The sequence below is a fragment of the Canis lupus genome, chromosome 32, assembly GCF_011100685.1.
Source record: "Canis lupus familiaris isolate Mischka breed German Shepherd chromosome 32, alternate assembly UU_Cfam_GSD_1.0, whole genome shotgun sequence".
Classification (NCBI taxonomy): Eukaryota; Metazoa; Chordata; class Mammalia; order Carnivora; family Canidae; genus Canis; species Canis lupus.
The window spans coordinates 32950808-32971929 of NC_049253.1; the positions used below are offsets into that span (position 1 = coordinate 32950808).

At 38.9% G+C, this 21122-nt stretch overlaps 1 protein-coding gene across 2 annotated transcripts in view; it reads left to right on the top strand.

Annotated features, from left to right (window-relative positions):
• Positions 1 to 229: 229 nt before the first annotated feature.
• Positions 230 to 21122, top strand: part of PLAC8B (placenta specific 8 B) — a 45626-nt gene continuing 24733 nt past the window's right edge. The window contains exons 1-2 of one of the 2 annotated variants that reach the window (XM_038582259.1): positions 230 to 330; positions 20844 to 20898. In XM_038582259.1, coding sequence (XP_038438187.1) covers positions 296 to 330; positions 20844 to 20898 — 90 coding nt within the window. In that variant the 5' untranslated portion in view covers positions 230 to 295. The remainder of the gene's footprint in view (positions 331 to 20843; positions 20899 to 21122) is intronic. The other variant, XM_038582260.1, reaches the window with a different exon arrangement.

Below are 21122 nucleotides of genomic sequence, written 5' to 3' on the forward strand. Positions count from 1 at the left end.
GACTGAGTTAGTTAGCAATTGTAGAGCAATTAGAAAAGCACCTAGCAATTAGTAAGGGTTTAGTGAATGGATAAAGAAAACTGAAGCTTGGCTATGCCCTTAACAATATTCACATAATCATAATAATGTTAATATTGCCTTGTCAAGTACTGAGGTTCAACCATTAAGCAAAGCACAAATTGCCTAATTATGGGTATAGAACAGGATGTAAGTTTTACCGGTTGTGAAAACATGCAAGTAAAAGTAGAGATTTACAGAGGTTGGGAGGTAGAAATGGGGAGGGTAGCAGAAGGACATGCTACTGACACTGCTCTTCTCATCTTATAAATGGTAAGTCAAGGGGTCTGTCTAAAGTAGATAGTACTGGGACACCTGAGTGGCTCAGTGGTTGAGCATCTGCCTTTGGCTTAGGGCATGATCCCAGGGTCCTGGGATCAAGTTCTGAATCAGGTTCCTTGTGGGGAGACTGCTTCTACCTCTGCCTGTGTCTCTGCCTCTCTTTGTGTGTCTCTCATGAATAAATAAATAAAATCTTTTAAAAAAATAAAGTTATAAAGGAATTAAAGTGGGAACTAAAAATAGACCTGGTGCTATATTGAAAAAGAGGAGGAAGAGGAAAGCTGTAAATGCATAATCCTCCTAAGGCAAGTCTTAGATAATGCCTAAAATTGTTCATCAGGACACAACAGTATAATATATTATTCAGAGATACAGAGATAAACCCCAGGAAACCTAAAAACAGAAGCAGAAATAATCAAGTTAAAATTACTTCCCTCTCTGGAGCAGGATTTCAACAATAGAAAGGACGTACCATGAAGCTCCTGCTGTTCATTATAAAACCTATATTACTTGAAAACTTTTAGTTATTTCCTTGTACTATTTTGAAGAAAAATGGAAACTTGTAAAAAACAATACACATTTACATTTTCTATTAAGACAATTTTATAATTGTGAAGGTAAGTGGTTACTATAATTTGCCATCATTGGCATCTTAAATTGGTTTCAACTTCCCAAAGATTAAATGACTCCTATAAAATAAGGGAGTAAGGGAATGAAAAGCACAGCATAGGGAATATAATCAATAATACTGTAATTACTTTGTACGATAACAGAAGGTAACTACACTTACTGTGGCGAGCATTGGGTGATATATAGAATTGTCAGATCACTGTTATACACCTGAAACTAATATAATATTGCATGTCTACTGTACTTCAATTTTAAGAAAAGATTAAATTTCTCTATGATACAGGGAGGAGGTTGGCATGTTGAACAAAAATGTTTAAGATTGAAGGGGTACAAATGACTCACCTTCCTAGGGAGTCCTCAAGCCTTGGTCTCTCACTGTTTTAATCATATATTCTTCTCCCTCTCCCCAATTTGTACGATCGTTAGTTTTCTAATGTCTCCAGAAGCTTCCACCATAGCCACAATTTCTCATATACACCTTAGTTTTCTTTCCCATTGGGATGGGGAGGAAGGTAAGAGGGATCAGGAGGCCTTCTTGATATTGGGGAGGAAATTTAAGATCTCTTGTGGGTCTGTGGGCTCAATAACAGAGTTGAGTCCAATCATCTTAGAATCTCTGACAGTGGTGTGATGCCCATGAAACCAAAAAGACACAGCTAAGATCCCAGGTTCCTATTAAGCCATTACACAGAGACCAAAGGACCCCCATTGGGGCACCTGTGCCTTCTTCCTTATACTTCGCCCAAGTGCCAGGCAAGCCTGAGTCATCACAGGTTGAATCTGCAGTTTCTGCTCCAGTGTGTAGAGAAAAGCCTATCTTTTTCTTTCTTTTTTTTTTTTTAAGATTTATTTATGTTTAAAGAGAAAGAGTACAAGCAGGAGGGGCAGAGGGAAAAGGAGAGAAAATCCCAAACAGATGCCATACTGAGTGTGGAGCCCAACTCGGGGCCCGATCTCATGACCCTGAGATCATAACCTGAGCTGAAACCTAGCTTCAGATGCTTAACTGACAGAGCCACCCAAGCATCCCAAGGAATGCCATCTTTTATATGATTAACACAACGCCATATGACCACTCGCTATTTCAGAAAAGGTCAGTCTGAAAAAAAAAAAAAAAAGAAAGAAAATTACAAATAGAGACCTCAACCCTGTTCAATTCCTTGGTTCTGGTTATTTCTAAGGATTATTTATATCCCTGCCCTCAGGCTCTTGTTTCTTTTTTGTTTTGTTTTATTTCATTTGGGGAAAAGAGGCACGTAAGTTGGTTCTGTTACCTTATAGCCTATATATGGTCCCTCCCAATAAGAGTTATCAAATTTCAAGGAGTAGCCTGGGCATCCTACGAGTCTATAGCTATTGAGTATGGAGCCTATGCTCCCTAAGAAATGGAGAGTCTTTCATCAAGATACAGAACAGGATTTTCATCTACAGGGAGGAGTCCTACAATAAAGATATATTTTACCCAGGGAAAGAAGTCTCACAACCTCTTCCATAGCAGGTATGGAATATGATACCGAAAAAATCATATTCCCGATTATAAACTTCTGGGACTGTATTCCCACCAGACATAATTTTTTTCATGTTTTAAACCACCAGACTTCAGTTGTTGGCATGAGCTAGAAGTGAAAGAGGCTCTCACTACAGAAATAGATTTCCACAGAAACTAGTTTTATAATATTGATCTTCTCTTACCAAGCAATTTGTAATTCATTCGATCTTTGTTCTCTTCATATTCCTTCCCACTGAGAGAATGTTTGGCTGGGGAAATAACTATGTGAACTGGACTACTTCTTTGCACCATGCTTATTGTTAAAGCTGGTTTCTCGGTGTTTAGAGGGTGGACTCTTCAGTCTTCTATTCCCAGTAAGCTTTATGATCTGTATTTAGTTTGCATGCTTTAACTAAAAAACAACGAACAATAAGCCAAAATGTTCTTTGCCATCAATTCTTTAAGGATACTACTTCATCTGGAGAAATGCCATGATTTCTAACAATATTTATAGCAATGGGCCCAGAATATAAGCAAATGAAATTAAGATTCATTTACACATTACATGATAAGAGCCTATTGAGGAATATACATGTTTTGTCCTCATTCACATCTGGAAGTGTTTAGTTTTTCTATGAAAATATTTATGTAATGGCCAACTTTCTGGTTAGAAGAACATTAATGATTTCACAAAAATAATAATTTCAAAAGCAACTGGCCCTCTGTTTGATATGAATGATAGCTCTAGTTATTCCAGATGCTGATTAGAAAAATGTATTGAACAAAGAGTTTAACTCCATCTGTAACTTTCTTCTAATATAGGAAAAGAAAAGATGAGGGGTGCTTGATTGGCTCAGTTGATAGAGTATGTGACTCTTGATCTTGTGTGTGTGAGTTTGAGCCCCACGTTTTGTATAGAGATTACTTTAAAAAAAATAAATATAAATAAACTTAAATATGGAAAGAAAAGAATTTCCAATTCATAGCTTTTAAAATTTTGACATAAAATTCACATACCATAAAATTCCCCCCTTTAAAGTACCGTTCAGTGGTTTTTGGCATAGTCACAAAGTTATGCAAACCATCGCCACTATCTAATTCCAGAATGTTTTCTTTCTTAGAAAATCTGTACTCAGGGCAGCCTGGGTGGCTCAGCGGTTTAGCGCCGCCTTGGGACCGGGGTGTGATCCTGGGGACAGGGGATTGAGACCTGCGTCAGGCTCCCTGCATGGAGCCTGCTTCTACCTCTGCCTGTGTCTCTGCCTTTCTCTGTCTCTCTGTCTCTGTCTCTCTCTCTCTCTTTGTCTCTCTGTCTCTCTGTCTCTCGCTCTCTGTCTCTCATGAATAAATAAATAAAATAAAATAAAATAAAATAAAATAAATAAAATAAAAAGGAAATATGTACTCATTAGCAGCCATTTCCCATCTTCCTTCTCCCTAGCCTCTGCCAATCACTAATCTACCTTCTTTTTTTAAATAAATTTATTTTTTATTGGTGTCCAATTTACCAACATACAGAATAACACCCAGTGCTCATCCCGTCAAGTGCCCCCCTCAGTGCCCGTCACCCATTCACCCCCACCCCCCGCCCTCCTCCCCTTCCACCACCCCTAGTTCGTTTCCCAGAGTTAGGAGTCTTTATGTTCTGTCTCCCTTTCTGATATTTCCCACACATTTCTTCTCCCTTCCCTTATATTCCCTTTCACTATTATTTATATTCCCCAAATGAATGAGAACATACACTGTCCTTCTCTGATTGACTTACTTCACTCAGCATAATACCCTCCAGTTCCATCCACGTTGAAGCAAATGGTGGGTATTTGTCGTTTCTAATGGCTGAGGAATATTCCATTGTATACATAAACCACATCTTCTTTATCCATTCATCTGCCGATGGACACCAAGGCTCCTTCCACAGTTTGGCTATTGTGGACATTGCTGCTAGAAACATCGGGGTGCAGGTGTCCCGGCGTTTCATTGCATCTGTATCTTTGGGGTAAATCCCCAACAGTGCAATTGCTGGGTCACAGGGCAGGTCTATTTTTAACTCTTTGAGGAACCTCCAACAGTTTTCCAGAGTGGCTGCACCAGTTCACATTCCCACCAACAGTGCAGGAGGGTTCCCTTTTCTCCGCATCCTCTCCAACATTTGTGGTTTCCTGCCTTGTTAATTTTCCCCATTCTCACTGGGGTGAGGTGGTATCTCATTGTGGTTTTGATTTGTATTTCCCTGATGGCAAGTGATGCAGAGCATTTTCTCATGTGCGTGTTGGCCATGTCTATGTCTTCCTCTGTGAGATTTCTCTTCATGTCTTTTGCCCATTTCATGATTGGATTGTTTGTTTCTTGGGTGTTGAGTTTAATAAGTTCTTTATAGATCTTGGAAACTAGCCCTTTATCTGATATGTCATTTGCAAATATCTTCTCCCATTCTGTAGGTTGTCTTTTGGTTTTGTTGACTGTATCCTTTGCTGTGCAAAAGCTTCTTATCTTGATGAAGTCCCAATAGTTCATTTTTGCTTTTGTTTCTTTTGCCTTCGTGGATGTATCTTGCAAGAAGTTACTGTGGCTGCGTTCAAAAAGGGTGTTGCCTGTGTTCTCCTCTAGGATTTTGATGGAATCCTGTCTCACATTTAGATCTTTCATCCATTTTGAGTTTATCTTTGTGTCTGGTGAAAGAGAGTGGTCTAGTTTCATTCTTCTGCATGTGGATGTCCAATTTTCCCAGCACCATTTATTGAAGAGACTGTCTTTCTTCCAATGGATAGTCTTTCCTCCTTTATCAAATATTAGTTGACCATAAAGTTGAGGGTCCACTTCTGGATTCTCTATTCTGTTCCATTGATCTATGTGTCTGTTTTTGTGCCAGTACCACACTGTCTCGATGACCACAGCTTTGTAGTCCAACCTGAAATCTGGCATTGTGATGCCCCCAGATATGGTTTTCTTTTTTAAAATTCCCCTGGCTATTCGGGGTCTTTTCTGATTCCACACAAACCTTAAAATAATTTGTTCCAACTCTCTGAAGAAAGTCCATGGTATTTTGATAGGGATTGCATTAAACGTGTATATTGCCCTGGGTAACATTGACATTTTCACAATATTAATTCTGCCAATCCATGAGCATGGAATATTTTTCCATCTCTTTGTGTCTTCCTCAATTTCTTTCAGAAGTGTTCTATAGTTTTTAGGGTATAGATCCTTTACCTCTTTGGTTAGGTTTATTCCTAGGTATCTTATGCTTTTGGGTGCAATTGTCAATGGGATGGACTCCTTAATTTCTCTTTCTTCAGTCTCATTGTTAGCGTATAGAAATGCCACTGATTTCTGGGCATTGATTTTGTATCCTGCCATGCTACCAAATTGCTGTATAAGTTCTAGCAATCTTGGGGTGGAGGCTTTTGGATTTTCTATGTAGAGTATCACACCATTGGCGAAGAGGGAGAGTTTGACTTCTTCTTTGCCAATTTGAATGCCTTTAATGTCTTTTTGTTGTCTGATTGCTGAGGCTAGGACTTCCAGTACTATGTTGAACAGCAGTGGTGAGAGTGGACATCCCTGTCTTGTTCCTGATCTTAGGGGAAAGGCTCCCAGTGCTTCCCCATTGAGAATGATATTTGCTGTGGGCTTTTCGTAGATGGCTTTTAAGATGTTGAGGAATGTTCCCTCTATCCCTACACTCTGAAGAGTTTTGATCAGGAATGGATGCTGTATTTTGTCAAATGCTTTCTCTGCATCTACGAGAGGATCATATGGTTCTTGGTTTTTCTCTTGCTGATATGATGAATCACATTGATTGTTTTACGAGTGTTGAACCAGCCTTGTGTCCCGGGGATAAATCCTACTTGGTCATGGTGAATAATCTTCTTAATGTACTGTTGCATCCTATTAGCTAGTATCTTGTTGAGAATTTTTGCATCCATGTTCATCAGGGATATTGGTCTGTAATTCTCCTTTTTGTTGTGGTCTTTGTCTGGTTTTGGAATTAAGGTGATGTTGGCCTCATAGAACGAATTTGGAAGTACTCCATCTCTTTCTATCTTTCCAAACAGCTTTAGTAGAATAGGTATGATTTCTTCTTTAAACATTTGATAGAATTCCCCTGGGAAGCCATCTGGCCCTGGACTTTTGTGTCTTGGGAGGTTTTTGATGACTGCTTCAATTTCCTCCCTGGTTATTGGCCTGTTCAGGTTTTCTATTTCTTCCTGTTCCAGTTTTGGTAGTTTGTGGCTTTCCAGGATTGCGTCCATTTCTTCTAGATTGCCTAATTTATTGGTGTATAGCTGTTCATAATATGTTTTTAAAATCGTTTGTATTTCCTTGGTGTTGGTCGTGATCTCTCCTTTCTCACTCATGATTTTATTAATTTGAGTCTTCTCTCTCTTCTTTTTAATAAGGCTGGCTAATGGTTTATCTATCTTACTAATTCTTTCAAAGAACCAACTCCTGGTTCTGTTGATCTGTTCCACAGTTCTTCTGGTCTCGATTTCTTTGAGTTCTGCTCGAATCTTTATTAACTCTCTTCTTCTGATGGGTGTAGGATCTATTTGCTGTTTTTTCTCTAGCTCCTGTAGGTGTAAGGTTAGCTTTTGTATTTGAGTTCTTTCCAGTTTTTGAATGGATGCTTGTATTGCGATGTATTTCCCCCTTAGGACTGCTTTTGCTGCATCCCAAAGATTTTGAACGGTTGTATCTTCATTCTCATTACTTTCCATGAACCTTTTTAATTCTTCCTTAATTTCCTAGTTGACCCTTTCATCTTTTAGCAGGATGGTCCTTAGCCTCCACGTGTTTGAGGTCCTTCCAAACTTCTTGTTGTGATTTAGTTCTAATTTCAAGGCATTATGGTCTGAGAATATGCAGGGGACGATCCCAATCTTTTGGTATCGGTTCAGACCCGATTTGTGACCCAGTATGTGGTCTATTCTGGAGAAAGTTCCATGTGCACTTGAGAAGAATGTGTATTCAGTTGAGTTTGGATGTAAAGTTCTGTAGATATCTGTGAAATCCATCTGGTCCAGTGTATCATTTAAAGCTCTCGTTTCTTTGGAGATGTTGTGCTTAGAAGACCTATCGAGTATAGAAAGAGCTAGATTGAAGTCACAAAGTATAAATGTATTATTATCTAAGTATTTCTTCACTTTGGTTATTAATTGATATATTTGGCAGCTCCTCATTCGGGGCATATATATTGAGGATTGTCCTCTTGTTGGATAGATCCTTTAAGTATGAGATAGTGTCCCTCTTCATCTCTCACTACAGTCTTTGGGGTAAATTTTAGTTTATCTGATATAAGGATGGCTACCCCTGCTTTCTTTTGAGGACCATTCGAATGGTAAATGGTTCTCCAACCTTTTATTTTCAGGCTGTAGGTGTCCTTCTGTCTAAAATGAGTCTCTTGTAGACAGCAAATAGATGGGTCCTGCTTTTTTATCCAGTCTGAAACCCTGCGCCTTCTGATGGGGTCATTAAGCCCATTCACGTTCAGAGTTACTACTGAAAGATATGAGTTTAGTGTCATCATGATATCTATTCAGTCCTTGTTTTTGTGGATTGTTCCACTGAACTTCTTCTTAAAGGGGAATTTTAAGAGTCCCCCTTAAAATTTCTTGCAGAGCTGGCTTGGAGGTCACATATTCTTTCAGTTTCTGCCTATCTTGGAAGCTCTTTATCTCTCCTTCCATTCTGAATGAGAGCCTTGCTGGATAAAGTATTCTTGGTTGCATGTTCTTCTCATTTAGGACCCTGAATATATCCTGCCAGCCCTTTCTGGCCTGCCAGGTCTCTGTGGAGAGGTCTGCTGTTACCCTAATACTCCTCCCCATAAAAGTCAGGGATTTCTTGTCTCTTGCTGCTTTAAGGATCTTCTCTTTATCTTTGGAATTTGCAAGCTTAACTATTAAATGTCGAGATGTTGAACGGTTTTTATTGATTTTACGGGGGGATCTCTCTATTTCCTGGATCTGAATGCTTGTTTCCCTTTCCAGATTAGGAAAGTTTTCAACTATGATTTGTTCAAATACATATTCTGGCCCTCTGGCCCTTTCAGTGCCCTCGGGAACCCCAATTAAATGTAGGTTTTTCTTCCTCAGGCTGTTGTTTATTTCCCTTAATCTATCTTCATGGTCTTTTAATTGTTTGTCTCTTTATTCCTCAGTTTCCCTCTTTGCCATCAACTTGTCTTCTATGTCACTCACTCGTTCTTCCACCTTGTTAACCCTTGTCGTTAGGACTTCTATTTTGGATTGCATCTCATTCAGTTGATTTTTAATTTCTGCCTGATTGGATCTAAATTCTGCAGTCATGAAGTCTCTTGAGTCCTTTATGCTCTTTTCTAGAGCCACCAGTAGCTGTATAATAGTGCTTCTGAATTGGCTTTCTGACATTGAATTGTAATCCAGATTTTGTAACTCTGTGGGAGAGAGGACTGTTTCTGATTCTTTCTTTTGAGGTGAGGTTTTCCTTCTAGTCATTTTGCTCAGTGCAGAGTGGCCAAAAAACAAGTTGTATTGGGAAAAGGAGAAAAAGAGAGGAGAGAAAGAAGGAAAGAAAAGAGAAAAAGAAAAAAGGAAGAAAAAAGAAAAAAAAGAAGAAAAAGAGAAAGAAAAAGAAAGAGAGGAAATAAAGGGTGGGGAAGCAAACAGAAATCAAAAAGCAAAAAACAAAAAACAAAAAAACAAAAAACAAAAAAACAAACAAACAAAAAAACAAACCACAGGGGAGTATCTCCTGATTCTGTGTACTTTAAGTCCCTTGGCTTCCCCTGGAACTGGTCCGTCTAGCTGGTCTTCTGGGGGAGGGGCCTGTTGTGCTGATTTTCAGGTGTTAGCACTTGGGGGAGCTGCTCTGTCCCCTGCCTGGTGCAGGGCTCAGTGGGGGTTGTTCACCCCGTGAGGCCCCAGGAGGAACAACCGCAGTGGCGGGGCCAGCTCTGCAGCCCTGGAGTCAGCCCCCGCAGTAGCTCCAGAGCTCTCCGTCTGCAGGGCCTGGAGGCTCCAGGCGGGGCCGCTGATCTGCTCAGCTCGGGGCAGGAGCGTCCTTGCGGTCCTGGGCCCTCCCGGCCTCTGCCTGTCCCGGGGGGAGGCCGGATCCTGGGCTGTGTCCCGGCGCCCAGTGCTCCCGGTCTGCGCTGTTGGATTTGTGCTCCCGGGCCGCAGCCCCCTCCGGGGAGCCGCCGCCCGAGGCCCCCGAGCTGCTCCCGCCCTGCAGCCCCCTCCGCGGAGCCGCCCCCGAGCCCCCCCGAGCTGCTCCCGCCCCTGCAGCCCCCTCCGCGGAGCCGCCCCCGAGCGCCCCGAGCTGCTCCGGGTCCCGCCGTGCGCGCTGCAGCCCTTAGGGAGCTCGGCGCACTCTCCCGGGGCGCAGGTGTCTGTTAGTGTCCCCGGGAGCCCGAGGGCATCCCCGCCCTCCTGGGTCCTGCTCCACCTCCCCGCGAGCCCCTTTCCGCCCGGGAAGGTTGTTGCAGCTCCTGCTCCTCCGGGACGGGGCTCTCCTGTCCTGGGGACCCTCGCCCCGGCCTCAGCCCGGCTCCTCGCGGGGCCCCTCCCCCTTGGAGGCCTTTTGTGTCTTTATTTCTTTTTCCCCGTCTTCCTACCTTGATAGAAGCGCGACCTCTTCTCACTGTAGCGTTCCAGCTGGTCTCTCTTTAAATCTCAGGCCGAATTCGTAGATTTTCAGGATGATTTGAAGGTTATCTAGGTAATTTGGTGGGGACAGGTGACTTGGGGACCCTACTCTTCTGCCATCTTGCCCCTCCTCCACTAATCTACCTTCTAACTCAACTCACAGCTTTTTTGTTTGAATTTACTCCTGATCTATATAAAATACCAAATTAAGCATTACATAGTTTTTTGTGTGTAGTGGGAGCAGTAACTTCCAAACCAAGGGATTAAATAAATTGTTGAAAAACACAACATCCATACATGTTTAATCATTTATTCATTTGTCACCTAACAATCATTTATTAAATCCCTTTTCTCATCATAAGGGCATACTAGTTGTAGGGACAATATGAAGACACGTATTGGAGGAAGGAAGACAAGAAATTAAAATACACTGGAAAACAGTACAACAGAAAAGAGCATAGAAGGATAGCAGCCACATACCTACCATACTCTGACATCACATCCAGAGCAGAAAAAGGTGAATTTTATTTTGAAAATGTAAAAATCCTTATGTAAATATAGATCACAGGTCAGAGATGGTAGAAGAATATATTGGTTTCTTTTGAAACTAATTCATAATGGTATAAGGGTGAATTTTTTTTCCCTTTTCAATTTTCATGTCATTTCTTAAGGCTATTATCTATGGGGAACTGGAGTAGACAGAATTAAATTTGTTCAAGTGCCAAATTTCCCTCTTTCATAATAAAATTTTAAAATTTTTAAAGATCCATCTATATTACATTGTTTGCCCTCTGCTCCACCAGGTATCTATTTCTGGAAACAAACCACTCCAACAAACTAGCAATTATTCACTTTGTTCACAAATCCACAACTTGGGCAAAGCTCAGAGAAAGCAGTACATCTACTTCCACACAACATCAGCTGAGGGAGACTCTACTTTCAAGATAAATGATAAGTTGGTGCTGACTGTGAGCTGGGAATTCAGCTGGGGCTGTGGGCTGGGTCTCAGATCCTCTCTACATGAATACAAAAAAAAAATTAAAGGAAGATAAACCAGAAACTAAAGAGATTGGTATCTATAGGGGATGGGTAAGAAAAGAGTGTGAGGGGTGTAACGGGTGGCAGAGATTAGGGGACCAGATAAGATTATGCTGTTTTTGATCATCTTACTATAGTTATATGAGATGTTAATTTTAGGAAAAGCTAGGTGAAGGGCAAATGAGAATTCTATCCTATTTTTGCAACTCTTCTGTGAAGTCAAAAAATATTTCAAAACTTAATTTATGGTAATACAGGCTTACCTCAAGAAGCAAGAAAAATCAGGATACCTGGGTGGCTCAGTGGTTGAGCATCTGTGTGTGGCTCAGGTTGTGATCCTGGGGTCCTGGGATCAAGTCCTGCATCAGGCTCCCTGCATGGATCCTGCTTCTCCCACTGCCTATGCCTCTGCCTCTCTCTCTCTCTCTCTGTGCCTCTCATGAATAAATAAATAAAAAAATTTTAAAAAGCAAGAAAAAAATCTCAAAAAAACAATCTAACTTTACACCTGAAGGAGCTAGAAAAAGAAGAAAAACAAAACTCAAAACCAGCAAGAAGGAAGGAAATAATAAGCATTAGAGCAGAAATAACAAAACAGAAACTTAAACACACACACACACAATAGAACAGATCAAAGAAGCCAGCCAAAAGCCAAAAGCCATGAGTTGCTTCTTTGAAAAGTTCAAGAAAATTGATAAAGCTTTATCCAGATTCATCTGAGAGAGAGAAGAGTCAAACAAAAAATATTATGAAAAATTATATGCCAAAAAATTGGACAGCCTAGAAGAAATGAATAAATTCCTAGAAACATAAAACCTCCCAAAACTGAATGAACAAGAAATAGGAAATTTGAATAGACCAAATTACCAGCAATGTAATTGAATCAATAATCAAAAAACTCCCAACAAACAACAGTTCAGGACCATATGGCTTCACAGGTGAATTCTACCAAACATTTAAGGAGGAGTTAATACCCACTCTTCTCAAACTATTCTGAAAAACAGAAAAGGAAGGAAAGCTTCCAAATTCATTCTGTGCGGTCAGTATTACTCGATACCAAAACCAAATAAAGACACTTCAGAGAGAAAGAGAGAGAGAGAGAACTCAGCTCAATACCCCTGATGAACAGAGATACAAAAATCCTCAACAAAATATTAGCAAACTGAATATAACAACACATTGAAAAAAATCATTCACCATGATCAAGTGGGATTTATTCCTGAGTTGCAAGGGTGGTTCAATATTCACAAATAAATCTATGTGATCCATTATATCCATAAGAGAAAGGATAAAAGAGAAAATACGATCATTTCAATAGATGCAGAAAAAGCATTTGACAAAGTATTCATTCATTCATTTATGATAAAATTCTTCAGCAACGTAGGTTTAGAGGGAACATACCTCAACATAATAAAGGCCATCTGTGAAAAACCCACAACTAACATCTTACTCAATGGTGAAAAACTGAGAGTTTTTCCCCTACAGTCAGGAACAAGACAGGGATGTTTACTCTCACCACTTCCATTCAGCATAGCACTGAAAGTTGTAGCCACAGAAATCAGACAAGAAAAAAGAAATAAAAGCCATTCAGATTGGTAAGGAAGAAGTCATACTTCCACTATTTTCAGATAACATGATACTACATAGAGAGAACCCTGAAGACCCCACATAAATACTACTAAAATTGATAAATGAATTCAGTAAGGTTGCAGGATACATATAGAAAAATTTGTTGCATTTCTATATACTAATAATGAAGTAGCAGAAAGAGAAATTAAGAAAACAATTCCATTTACACTTGCACCAAAAATAATAAAGTACCTAGGAATACACTTAACCAATGAGGTGAAAAACCTGTACTCTGAAAACCATAAAACATTGATGAAAGAAATTGAAGACAACACAAAGAAATGGAAAGATAGTCCATGCTCAGGTACTGGAAGAACAAATATTGTTAAAATGCCCATGCTACTCAAAGCAGTCTATAGACTTAATGCAATCCCTATCAAGTTGCAACAGCATTTTCCACAGAACTATAACAAAAAATCTTAAAATTTGTATCCAAGCATAAAAACTCTGAATAGCCAAAACAACCTTGAAAAATAAAACAAAACTGGAGGTATCACATTTCCAGACTTCAAGTTATATTACAAAGATGTAATAATCAAAAACAATTATGGTACTGGCATAAAAATAGATATATAAATCAATGGAATAAAATAGAAAACCCAAAAATAAACCCACAATTATATGGTCAATTAATCTACGACAAAGGAGGAAAGAGTTCACAATGGGAAAAAGTCTCTTCAACAAATGGTGCTGGGAAAACTGGACAGCAACATGTAAAAGAATGAAACTGAACCACTTTCTTACACCATACACAAAAATAAACTCAAAATGGATTAAAGGCCAAAATGTGAGACCTAAAACCATAAATATCCTTGAAGAGAGCACAGACAGTAATTTATCTGACATCAGCTATAGCAACATTTTTCTAGATATGTCTCCTGAGGCAAAGGAAAGAAAAGCAAAAATGAACTATTGGGATTATATCAAAATAAAAAAACTTCTGTGCAACAAAGAAAACAATCAACAATACTCAATGGCAGAAGATATTTGCAAATGACGAGAAAGGATTAGCATCCAAAATATATAAAGAACTTATGTAACTCAACACCAAAAAAAAACCCCCAAATAATCCAATCAAAAATTGGGCAGAAGACATGAACAGGCATTTCTCCAAAGAAGACATCCAGATGGCCAACAGACATATGAAATGATGCTCAATAGCACTCATCATGAGGGAAATGCAAATCAAAAGCACAATGAGATATCACCTCACATTTGTTAGAATGGCTAAAATCAAAACTCTAAGAAGCAACAAGTGTTGGCAAGGACATGGATAAAAAGGAACCTCCTTACACTATTGGTGGGAATGCAAACTGGTGCAGCCACTGTGAAAAACAGTATGGATAATTCTCAAAAAAATTAAAAATAGAACTACCATATGATTCAGTAATTTAACTATGGGATATTTACCCAAAGAATACAAAAACATTAATTTGAAGATATATGCACCCCTATGTTTACTGAGGCATTATTTGCAATAACCAGATTAAAGCAGCCCAAATGTTCATTGATAGATGAATGGATAAAGAAGATGTGATATATATATATATAATGGACTATTACTCAGCCATAAAAAGAATGAAATCTTACCATTTGTAACAACATGTATAGATACAGAGAATATAATACTAAACAAAATAAGTCAGTCAGAGAAAGACAAATACCATATGACTTCACTTACATGTGGTATTTAACAAACAAAATAAATGATCAAAGAAAAAAGAGAAAACCAAAACAGACATTTAAATATAGAGAACAAACTGATGGTTACCAGAGGGGAGGTGAGTAGGGGCATGGGTGAAATAAGTGATGGGGATTAAGGAGTACACTTAACCTGATAAGCACCTAGTAATGTATAGACTTGTTAAATCACTATATTTTATACCTGAAACTAATATAATACTGTATGTTAAGTCTACTGGAATTGAAATTTCATTTTATTCTATTATCTTTTTGTTACTGGAATTGAAATTTTAAAAAAGTATTTCAAAACCTAAAAATATCTACGGATTTAGAGGAATAAAAAAATCTTCTCTTATCTCTGCAACATGTATCTACATATATACATATATACCTTAGTAGCCAGTAACCACTAAAACCTTGAAAGTAGAATGCTAAAAACAATATTCCCTCAGTGATAGTTTTGCTGTTGCCTCAGGAATGCAAATCAAACAAGAATCATTCTTTGTTCTCTCAAAGAGTAATTTTCCACTGCTAAGAGAGTATAGTTTTAAGTAAATTATTACTCAAGAGGTTTTTTTAGCTGCAAAGTGACAGTAATTAAATTCAACTTCAGCTTCTTTAAGCAAATTAAAAGGGAAAATGGGCATTTGTTGGCTCACATAGCTGGGAGGTGTGGTGTACTGGGGCCTTGGATTGGAATTAATCTAAGGGAGTACTATCAGAAGTCAGGGTCTGAAGCAAGGAGTAGAATCTCAATGCTTCTCTCACTCTCTCCCATCCTCTGTCACCTGAGCCTACGCACTGGAGTCGTTCTCCCCTCTTACAGTCAGATGTCCTTCGGTTAGCCAAGGAAGATGGCCACTGGCAATGCCAGGCTCTCATTCCAGTTGAACAATTCCAACAGAAAAGACAAAGCTTTTTCTTTCCAGCCTCCTTATAGCAATCTTCAGAAAGGATTTGGATTGGCTCTATTTAGGTTATATGCCCAATATTTTGTCCAATCATTGTTTCCAATGACCTAGAGCTCTTGACTGGCTAGGCCTGAGTCACTTGCTCTTGCTGGCATTGCAATGTCCTACCTAGGTTCCCTTTAAGAAAGGAATGGGTGCCCAGCTGTGAAGAATGTGGTTAGCTGATAGACAGATTTCATCTGATGGTGGCCTGATGGTTCCTCTGCCCAATTCTTCTTCCTCTTTTCTTCTCACAGATGTTTACATCCCAAAACACTTTTACAAGTGAAGACTCCTTGGAGAAAGGGTCAATTTCAGGCCCAAGATATATCTCTCTCAGAAAATATGCAAAATAATCTGGGAACATTGTGTCATACAAAAAGCAAGGAATCTACCAAAACCCAATGTTAGCATCAATAAGAAGGACGTCTGCAATAGAGGCACCTGTCGGGCTCAGTTGGTGAAGCACATGATTCTTGATCTTGGGGTTGTGAGTTCAAGCCCCACATCAGGTGTAGAGATTACTTTAAAATCTTTAAATAAAAGAATAATATCTACAATGGATTGAAACATACCAAATATGTTTATTGGTTCATAACGACACATTTTTTTTAACTCATTGGATACTTGTAAAAATTCTAGGGAGCAGGTTATCATTTTGAAAACTAGTAAATAAAGGGAACAATTTATTTGTCCTTGTATAGGAATTATACCTTAAGGTAAACAAATAGTTGATGAGGAGAATTTTCTCATTTTAGAAGCATTCCAGCTAATAAATAAAGAAGGAATGTGTGTCAGTCCTTGTTCCCTGAGAAGCAGACACCAAAACTGGATAAAAATTGCAAGGGATTTTCTTCAAGAAAATTTTTATGTGAAAGGAAATAGAGAGAGAGCAAGAAAAGGCTGGGATGTCTGTAGGACTGTGATGCAAATCGCATTGGGAGTAAAAGAGAGGGAAAGAAAGCTGGTGGAAAGCGTTAAAAAGGGCTATGCAATCTAAGGAAGGTTGGCCAAAGTCAGCTTACAAAGGAGTCCATGTCTTCCCTAATGTCTCCACTGCACTCAGTCCCTGGAGGAGCTGCTGATGGGAGGCGTGGCCTCAGTTCCAAGGCAGCATTGGATTTCAAAGTGCAGCAGCTGGACCCTAGTTATTTGTGATCCGTATAGTAGAAAGTCTCTGAGGCAGTCTGGAGAGAATGACTCAGAATGACAAAATTAAAATACCATTGTTTTGCCCCCTTAATGAAAGACTGGACCTACGCAATGATCATCAACCAACATCAGAGAAAGAAAAATAACTAAACGTTATGTGCTTTGTTATGGAAGTATACAGCAATACTATGAATTGTTCTAGCCAAAAAATTTTTACCTGAATCTGGTGAAGCTTCTAGATCTACAACCACTTTACAGGAAATACATGGAACAGAGGAATATATTAAATGACATCATGGGGATATAATCTACCAAATCTAGACTGTAGGAAACACTCCAGACAAACAACTAGGTGTATTTCCTACAAAAACACATGTGGGGAGTGGGGTGAAGTGAGTAGGGAATAGAGAGAGGGAGAGGACACCTACAGATTTTTTTTTCTGTTGAATTTTTATTTTTTTAATTTTTTTAAAAGAATACTCTTGTTTTTAGTGGATTTTATGAAAACTAACTCAAAATCATTTCTAAATAATAGTTACCAGTTATTGAGCACTTGACTCTTTACAAACATATTTTTTTCTTTTCTAAACTTTTTTATTGGAGTTCAATTTGCCAACATATAGCAGTGCTCATCCCATCAAGTGCCCCCCTCAGTGCCCATCATCCAGTCACCCCCCCCACCCCCACCCCTCCGCCCACCTCCCTTTCTACCACCCCTTGTTCTTTCCCAGAGTTAGGAGTCTCTCATGTTCTGTCTCCCTTTCTGATATTTCCCATCATTTTTTCTCCTTTCCTTTTTATTCTCTTTCACTTTTTTTTTATATTCCTCAAATGAATGAGATCATATAATGTTTGTCCTTCTCCGACTGACTTATTTCACTCAGCATAATACCCTCCAGGTGGGTATTTGTCGTTTCTAATGGCTGAGTAATATGCCATTGTATACATAGACCACAGCTTCATCTGTCGATGGACCCCAAGGCTCCTTCCACAGTTTGGCTATTGTGGACATTGCTGCTATAAACATCGGGGTGCAGACACCTACAGATTTAAAATGACTTAAGAGATATATCAACCAGTAGTAATGTATAAACCTTATTTGGATCTTGATGCAAGCTAACTTTAAAAAAAGCAAATTTATGAGGCGCTTAGGTGGCTCAATTGGTTAGCATCTGCCTTAGGCTCAGGTCTTGGGATCAGACCCTGAATTGGGCTCCCTGCTCAGCAGGGAGCCTATTTCTCCCTCTCCCACTCCTCCTGCTTGTGCTCACTCTCTAATCAATAAATAAAAGCTTTTTTTTTTAAAGCAAGTTTATGAGAAAATCAGAAAAATGTGAACATTGATTGAATATTTGATGAGGGGATCCCTGGGTGTCTCAGCGGTTTAGTGCCTGCCTCTGGCCCAGAGCATGATCCTGGAGTCCCAGGATCGAGTCCCACATCAGGCTCCCTGCATGGGGCCTGCTTCTTCTTCTGCCTGTGTCTCTGCCTCTCTCTGTGTGTCTCTCATGAATAAATAAATAAAATCTTTAAAAAAATGAATATTTGATGTATTAAGAAATTCAGGGGTTAGCTATAGCTTTTGGATTTATGATTTTTTTAAAGAGTTTCTTGTAGAGATGATACTAAAATATTCATTGATCTAATTTTTTAGAGATACATACTAAAATACTGATGAAATGATATGGTGCCTGGAATTTGCTTCCAAATTATCCAGGGGAGAAATAAGCCTTTATTGGATGTGGATATAAATAAAACAATGTTGGTAATGAGTTGATTATTATTGAAGCTGGATAATGGGTCCATATGATTGTCTCAACTTAATTGTAGGTTTAAATACAAGGATTTTAACAATTTGTGAAAGCCAAGCAAAGCATTATGAAACCTTCTCTCCATCACTGTCTATAAACCACAAATAGAGTTCAGCAAGATGCCCATCCCATGTCCATGTTCTTCCCAGGCTGGAGCACTGTGACATAATTAAAAATATATATTGGGTCTTTGTCTCCAGTTCCTGGTACAGAGCCTCTGAAACCCTGTTAGTTTCCTGAGTGATAGAAGTTATAGCATCTTTCAAGGATGAGAATCCAGTTTCAATGAAGACATGTTAAGCTTGAGATGCCTATTAGACATTCAAAGGACATGTAAAGTGAACAGTTTTTCTGGCATGGACCCCATTTCAAATGCATCCCATTATCCTCATTAAGTCAAAGCACTGGGTCTGAAAAGTAGTCACTTGACTTTCCTGATGGTTCCTATCTCTTCAGCTTGACTCATTATATTCCACCTCTACTTTAGCACCAATTTAAATCCTTCAAGGTTTACTTCCCACAGAATTAATTTACTTTCCCAGCCATCCATGAACCTCACTAACAGTTATTTCCTATTACATTGTTTTCTGCCCAAATTTCCTGTCTGCAACATATCATCTTGTATTCTTCTCCAGCTCCCTCCAGCACACCTCAGAGACTGGATGGGTGGTTAAACCCTTACTCCCCACTCCTTTTTCACAACACAGACCTGACATGATTTGACCCTTTTCTTCATGTATTCATTCAGAGCTGGGACCAGGCTGAGGCAAACAAAGTGCCTACCGATGCAAAATTTAAGAAGACACTCCCTCCCAGGGAAATCGCAGGGCCAAGGGATTTTTTTTTTCTTTATTCTGCCAATACTGCTTTCCAAAAAAGAGAGTACCAATTTATAATTCTACCAAAATCAACAAGTCTACCCATTTTGCAAAACTTTGTCAAAACTGCATGTCATCTTTGTGGGGATAAAAAAAATCACGGGGTCAGACTATACTTGGTATCTCAAGCATCTCTCAATGGTATCAGCTTACATATATGAAACATTAAAATGCCCCACCCGCTGTCAATGGTTCCTTAATGGCTGGTAGGTAAGCCTTATTTCTCTAATTTTAGAGGTAAGGAAACCAAAGCTCATGTTTTTTAGCAGACTTTCAGAGGCCACATAGCCAACAAATTACACAACTAGGATTTTATACCATGTCAGCTCAGCTATAAACTATGGCTCTTTTTACTATACTCAGTCTAAGTTTTCCATGCCATTTTTTTACATTTGTATTTCTTCCTTCGGAAATACTTGTTCCTAGTCTTTTGATTTCCGATTCATAATTTAAGCCTAACTTCTCACCCACTCTGGGGTTGTTTGAAATGGCAAGTATTTCCCACAAGAGCAAGGCTGATGTTAGACTACGGTGAGAGTGTGAGTGAGTATGTGGTGCAGACCAGACAGCAGAGTATATAGTTCAGAGTCCATTTCAGACGATTCCCAGCTGCCACCTGCTAGCCACTTAGTGTTGCTGTGACTCCATTTCCTGGTCAGTCAAATGGAGGTAATAGTCATTCCTACTACACAGAATTATGGGGAGGATTCAATAAGTTAATACCCTCAAAGCATTTAAAACAGTGCCTAACACATAGCATTTAATCAATGCTACAGAAAACAAAGAAAGATGTCCAAAGAAGCAGAAAAAATAAGAGAGAAACAGAGACGTGTCTGATTATGTATGGAATTCCAGGTAGCCTGTTTGCTCCCAAATACTACGTGCAAACATCCCAATATAAAGATGACAATAAATACACTCTAAATCCAAGCTATTTACTGTGTTAAAAGGAGAAAGGAAGTTTTGAAAATTGGTAAGCTCTACCACACACGTAAAACCTATCAAATTATCTAATCAATCAAATGCTTTCCCCCCTAAAAAAAAAAGTATGATTGTACTTAACGTAGGAGAAGGAACACACCTTTTTTTAGCAAGAAATATTTTCATTTTCTTTTTTTTTTAATTTTTTATTTAAATTCAATCTAGTTAACATATACCGTATTATTAGTTTCAGGGTAGAAGTCAAGTGATTCATCAGTTGCATATAACACCCAGCGCTCATTACATCACATGCCCTCCTTAATATCCATCTCCCAGTTCCACCGTTCCCCCCACCCCCCAGCAACCCTTAGTTTGTTTCCTAGAGTTAAGAGTCTCTGAACGTTTGTCTCCCTCTCTATTTTCATCTTATTTTATTTTTCCTTCCCTTCACCTATGTTCATCTGTTTTGTTTCTTAAATTCCACAGATGAGTGAAATCATATGGTATTTGTCTTTCTCTGACTGACTTATTTTGCTTAGCATAATACTCTCTAGCTCCATCCACGTTGCTGAAGATAACAGGAACACACTTTGCTGCCAGAATTATATTGGCCAATAAAAACCTCTGAATTTGTTCTTTGTACTACTACGTCTGCAATAGAAACACACTTACTTCTCTGTTTTCACATATCTCTCTTCTAGTGAGATTTTCTTCCAAGCCACAAAACACTTCCTGTTCGGAATCTATTTCTTAACTGTAAGTACTTTGAAATTAAGCAATTCTTTAATAGCTTATCTTAGCACTGGTAGGGAAGAAAAGGGTTTGTTTGGTTGGGTTTTTTTTTTTTTTAAGTATTTGATTTCCTGATTTTTATTTCTAACATGCTATATTTTGAGGTTTAGCTGAAAGACTAATGTTTTCTTATCTAATTGCTTTAAGTTTGGTCATATTCAACAAGTATGTGCCAAGCATGTGTTAAA